Consider the following 5,988-nt stretch of genomic DNA (forward strand, 5'->3'; position numbering starts at 1 on the left):
CCACATTTTGGGAGCTTTTCCGTGCCATCATTCCAATGCAATTGTTGATTCACTTCAGGACTGCTCTGACAGTTCTATCCTGGCAAAGCCCACTGAGGAGTAAGAAGGAGAGACAGATAGAGGAGGCGATGCCCTGCTGCCTTGACCTGAGAACTCAGGAAGCTCTGGACCACCTGCATAGGAATAAGGTCTGGGTGGACTCTGAGGCCCAGAATTGTGAATTGCCTTCATTCCACTAGACAATGCCGTGCAGCAGATTTTGTGCCTGTTAGGTGGACTCCAGTCAGCTCAAGTCTGTAGGCCTCCAGAGGTGCTCAGTTCTGACTCAAGTCTGGTAGGAGCTATCATTTTTATTTTTATTTATTAAATTTGTATCTTCCTACTAAAGGATTCCGTAGTTCCTAAATTAACCCAAACCATATAAAACTGGGTAGAAGACTGAAGCCTCCTGCCCTGCCTTGCTTCATTTCCAGGGCTAATTAAGTATTTGACACATACAAAAGTCCGTAAGTTGTGCTTGAGAAAGCAAGGATGAGTTCTGCGTTGAGTCCTGCGTAGGCTATTTCTTGCCCCACATCAGTGAACTTGTGCTGATTCACTAGAGAGCATCAGTTTGGCTCTCGCTTCAGCACACATTCCCTGCTCCTTCAGTGGGCTTCACAGAGACATGGTGCTGCTATGCTGCCATCCAGTGGCTGAGTGAGCATTGGCTGCGGACCTCTCCTCCCTCAGTGAGCTGTAACTATAAGGACAGCAGGGAGCAGCAGTACAGGAGATGGTGTGTGCAGAGTGCTCAGCACAGGGCCATCACACGGCAAGGGTCCTGGGGGTCATGATGCAGGAGACGCCAGCGCTTTTCTCCATACCACATGGACACAGAACAGGACTTTTTCCAGGAGGCAGAAATCCTTTGAGGTGCCTCAGCTTGGTAGCATGGAGTCAGACATGAGCATCACATGTGCACACAGTGTGGAAGTGCGCAGGGCTACATCAGCCTCCATACGGTGTGCATGGGGTTTCCCAGTCTCTTGTTCAATCAGCCTGGGCTATTGAGGGCATTGGTATGAATTCCCCAGATGCATACACTGTGTCTTTCTCTGCCTGCCTCCCTGTTCCCTCCTGTATGTGCTCCTCTGTACCCACCTGAAGGACTGTGGGTGCTCATCGGACTCAGATTGCCAGTGTGGGGCTTTGGGGATTCTCGAGTGCAACAGCAGACTTAGAGAGTCCTGAGTGTTTTTCAGGCAGTGGGGCCATGGTGAGAGGTCCTGTGACTCAGGAAGGAGCCATTAGTGGTCTGTCAAAGCTCACAAATGTTACACGCTTAGCTTGGCAGCAGTGCTACACCAGATCTTGATCAATGTTAACCATCTAGGTGTCAAATAGCTAAGTTCAAACCACACATCCCAGTTGTTATTTTTCAAAGAATACATGCAATGGCTTTCTACTAGAATGTGTGCTCCCCCGAATGAGACAAATTCTCAGTCCTGTAAATCTGCAATGAACACTTTCCCTACAAAGCCACCATGCACAGGGTGTCACTCTTTCTCACAGTACCTGCCATGAACTGACTTCACCCAGATGGACGGGACTGCTGGAAGGAGGGCCGTACCACCCCGTGTTGGTCAGTGACTGCAGTGCGCTGGCAGATTGTGTGGTGCACAGAGGTTGAACAGTGTTCTCCACACTGATGCTGCTGTGCCCAGTGATTTCTTATGGAGCTTGGGAACATGCAGACAGTTCGGGTACCTTGGGCCCTAATTGGTGCTGAAGGACTTGTCCTCAGTGCCCCTAGACTCACACCTGCCTCTGTGTGCTTCAGTTCAACCTGGTTTGTGATCGGAAGCAACTGAAGCAGACCTCGCAGTCAGTGTTCATGGCTGGACTCCTTGCTGGGGCCATCATCTTCGGGCCCCTGAGTGACCGGTATGCATGTTGACCAGCTTGCTGCTTAACCACCCCACTCCTGGTGCAGCCCACACTCCCTCATGCCCCAAACACTGGACCCCAGTATAAGGCTCTGTTCCTAGAACCTCACATAAGACTCCCAGGTAGGAGCCATGTCTCCTGCTTGCCACAGAGCCTAGGGCAGGTCCACTGGGTCTCCATAACTCTTCCCCAAAGAGTGTCCCTGCCTGTAACCACTGGCCTCTTTGTTACCTCAGGACTGGTCGAAGAGCCTGCTTCCTTCTACAGCTGCTCCTGGTTGCCACTGTGGGCCTGGCCACGGCTTTTGTGCCCAGCTTTGAGCTCTACATGGCCCTACGCTTTGCTGTGGCTACTGCTGGTGCAGGATATATGTTGAGCACCATTGCCCTGAGTGAGTATCTGAACCATGGGAGTTCCAGAGGGTGACCCTGGGACCTTGCCTGCTTCAAGCCTCTAAGCGGCACTGGGGGACCCAAGTGGGCACAAACTACACATGCAGTCTTTATAGCTTTCTGGGTGGATTGAGGTCCTAGCCACCATAATGGCATCCCAGGGGAACCTGGGAATGTATGTGCATGTGTGGCCCAGCCACAACTTGTCTGTTCCCACAGTTTCAGAGTGGGTTGGTCCCTCGTGGAGAACACGTGCCATAGCCCTGAACCAGGTCATCTTTGCAGCGGGGCAGATGGTAGTAGCCGGGATGGCATATGGTGTCCGAAACTGGAGATTCTTGCAAATTGCTGCCTCTGCTCCAACCTTCCTGCTCTTCTTCTACTTCTGGTGAGGAGACCCATGAGGGATGAGGTGGTGCTTGGTCAGTTGTGCTGTGGGCATGGGGTGCAGCCCTCACTTTCACCACATCTTCTGGGTGGTCAGGGGCTGCTGCAGGACAAGTGGCTCTGAGGGCTCGATGTGGCGTTCTGTGTTCCATGCAGTGGCTGGGAGGGCACCACAGCACTCTGGACCCCAAGGTCCTAGCCAATCCTGGTCTGCAGGCTTCTACCAGAATCTGCACGGTGGCTCCTCATCCAGGGGAAGATAGAAGAGGCCAAACAACTGGTCATGAAGGCAGCCTCAGTCAACAGGTGCAAGCTCTCTCCAGAGATCCTGAACCAGGTACCTGCAGCAGGCTCATGCCCTGTCCTGCCCCAGAGCTGCCCCATCCAGGTCTTCCCTGTGCCTTTCACTCTGTGTCTTTTTTCAGTTGGTCCCAGAGGAGCAAGGCCACAAGGGGAACTTTTTAGATCTTTTCAAGCATCCCCATCTGAGGAAGGTGACCCTGATTCTCACCTGTGTCTGGTGAGTAGCTAGGTCCCATGGCCCCTGCATGGACAAAGTAAGAAGGCTCCCTCTTCCTTCATGTGTGCCAGTGCCATGGTGGGATGGGTTGCCTCAGTCCATAGTGCTGTCAACACAACAGTGCCAGTGTCTCCTGGTGTGACCCTGACCAGGACAGTCTCTGTCTCGGGGTGTCATGGTGTTGAACACACAGCAGTGACATGGACTTTTGGGCCCTTTGTAGGTTTGTGAACAGTCTGGTATACTATGGTATTAGTTTCCAAGTTGGGGAATTTGGCCTGGACATCTACCTGACACAGCTGATATTCGGAGCAGTTGAAGTACCTGCCCGCCTTTTGAGCATCGTCATGATGGAGAGGTTGGGTCGCAAGTGGAGCCAGGCTGGGACTTTGATTGTGGGTGGTGTCATGTGTATCACCACCATCTTCATCCCTTCAGGTACATGGCTGGCTGTTTACCATGCATCCTCACCCATCTTAGAGAGAGGTCTGTGCAATGGCCATTGCTCCCATGTCAAGAGTATGGGTACCTCAAAGTTTGGGAGCAGTAGGTTTTGGTGCTAGTTGTACAAAGATTGGGGACATCCAGTCTGTGTGGCTGACCAGCATCTTCCACCAGATCAGCCCATTGTGGTCACAGTGCTGGCTGTACTAGGAAAGTTTGCCGCCTCTGCCAGCTTCACCGTTTCCTATGTGTACACTGCTGAGCTCTTCCCCACCGTCATCCGGTAAGAGCTGATGGTAGGACTCCTCCTCTGACCCTGGTACGTGGATCTTGACTATCACTATGCTGCCCTTACCACCAGTCTATGAATAGCTAGTGAAGTTGCTACAGGGCCAGGGAAACCAGAAATTTAGTGCAACGCATCAGTTGTCCTTATCTGGGTTGAGAATGGATATAAAAGTTCCCCATGCCCTAGCTGTGTCTGGTAGCAATGTGGGATAGGTTTAAAGTGAATGGCCAGAATTATTAGGGATAATCAGGTGAGAAGAGGAAGGATGGAAGGTACATCCTTTGGCTGAGAGGTGAGACTTGAGGAGGAGTGTAGCAGGCACTGGAGGCCTGGAGATGGAGGAGCATGAAGGAGCAGAGCACAGGAGCACTGGATGGGTCAATGGGGACTGGAGCCCATACAGGCCTATGGGGAATTCCATAGGGTCTCTGGCTGAAACCAGCTGGGAGCAAGACCAGGTGTGCTCAGTTTGTGCTACCTCCCCAGGCAAACAGGCATGGGGCTGGTGAGCTTCTTCTCAAGGATCGGGGGCATCCTCACTCCACTTATCCTCCTGCTGGGTGACTACCACATGGCCATCCCTATGCTCATCTTCGGCAGCACCCCCATTGTGGCAGGAGCACTCTGTTTCCTGCTGCTTGAGACACATGGCCAGAGCCTGAAGGATACCATCCAGGACCTGAATCCATGTCCCCACCCAAGGTGAGCAGCTTGCTTCTTCAGAAGTCTGGTGCTGGCTCCTCTTCCCAAGGCCCTGGCCTCCACTTATTGCTTCCTGAGAGACCAATAAGGATACTTAGAAACACAAACATCTATTGGCCTTTCACTCAGGATCCCCCTACTTGGAGATTTGTGATTGCGAGGACAATTGCCATGGACCAATTCCTGGATGTTCATTATAACTGTTTATAACTTTAGGTCCTTGAATGCAGAGACCCTGGAAAAACGAAAAGAGCCTGCAGGAAATGTTACAATTCAACAACATTCACTGTGAACATCTTGTACTTCTTACTGTGGTCATTATGAGCCAGGCCATCATTAGGAAGCGGCTCTCTACACCTCCTCTCAATATGGCCAAACACTATTGAGAATACGAGGGCAGAACCAGCATGGCTTCCCCAGGCAGCACACCGCAGCCTGGCTTCAGCCCCAGCTCCGGTCCCCTAATGAGGAGCCCAAGCCCAGATATGCTGCCCTCTCTGACTCCTCCTCTCTAGAGCCTCACACTAATAAACTATGCTACAGTCTTAGTGTGTGTTCAGCTTTGCTTGTTTTCTGATCCTTTGGAGAGTGTGGTTTCCCTGATTCCCTCAGTCTGGGTAGCCCTGCCCTCAACAGGATGAAGCCCAGAACAGAGCTCTAGCCAGGGCCTTCCCAAGCCTTGGGAGCAACTACAGAGAAATCAAAGTTTGCAGCTGTGGATTGTACTCAGTCTGGTGGAGAAGGAGCTGTGTAAGATGATGGGGAGCTGGCTCATTCTAGGGAGTGGAACAACCCCTCTTGCTGGGATGCGGATGTAGGAGACCAATTGTCACTTATATGTGTGCTTATATGTGTCCTGCAGAGGTAAGTCCACCAGCTCCCTGGGAAGAGGATATAGTGCATCAGTTCAAGGTTGGACAGGCTGGTCTAATTCTGTCTTTTGTTCTCTCGCCAGCTGGCATTCAGCTGCCCTGGAGTGGAATCAACGTGAGGGAGGCCATGCGAGTATAAATAGAAATGAAGTAGAAGTTAAAGAGGATTCCCAACTTCTTTGGAACTGTTTTTATGTATTTGTTTGTCATTTGAATTTGTTCATCTTTTTTTTTGCTTTTATAAAAAATTGTTTTAATAGTTTCCTAATTGAAAATAAATTATTTACAAACATAAATAAACATAACAATAAAAGTTGTCCAAAATAAAAATGAAAGAATTTACAGATCAGTCATAATAGTTCACTGTGTCAAAACCAAGAAACTTATATTCATATAATTAGAATTCTCAAAATAAAAAGGAGTAGGCAATAAATATTTAAAGATTTAAAATTT

At 50.4% G+C, this 5,988-nt stretch overlaps 1 protein-coding gene across 1 annotated transcript; it reads left to right on the plus strand.

The window, feature by feature from the left end:
• The first annotated feature begins 128 nt into the window (after positions 1 to 128).
• LOC101578978 (solute carrier family 22 member 13-like) lies at positions 129 to 5,217 on the plus strand. Its single transcript, XM_023702201.1, has 10 exons — positions 129 to 188; positions 1,796 to 1,926; positions 2,166 to 2,320; positions 2,541 to 2,709; positions 2,925 to 3,045; positions 3,134 to 3,228; positions 3,452 to 3,666; positions 3,847 to 3,955; positions 4,448 to 4,663; positions 4,880 to 5,217. The coding sequence occupies exons 1-10, from the start codon at positions 129 to 131 to the stop codon at positions 4,953 to 4,955; spliced, it is 1,347 nt and encodes a 448-aa protein (XP_023557969.1). The 3' UTR covers positions 4,956 to 5,217.
• Positions 5,218 to 5,988: the final 771 nt, after the last annotated feature.

Source organism: Octodon degus, unplaced genomic scaffold (genome assembly GCF_000260255.1).
Source record: "Octodon degus isolate 3935 unplaced genomic scaffold, OctDeg1.0 scaffold00147, whole genome shotgun sequence".
NCBI lineage: Eukaryota > Metazoa > Chordata > Mammalia > Rodentia > Octodontidae > Octodon > Octodon degus.

Excerpts from the sequence above, each read along its gene's own strand:
- LOC101578978 (XM_023702201.1), top strand. The coding sequence starts at position 129 with ATGCCCTGCTGCCTTGACCTGAGAACTCAGGAAGCTCTGGACCACCTG. Across the intron at positions 189-1,795 it reads ACCACCTGCATAGGAATAAG|ACTCACACCTGCCTCTGTGT; the intron begins GTCTGGGTGGAC and ends CAGTGCCCCTAG. Across the intron at positions 1,927-2,165 it reads TTCGGGCCCCTGAGTGACCG|GACTGGTCGAAGAGCCTGCT; the intron begins GTATGCATGTTG and ends TTGTTACCTCAG.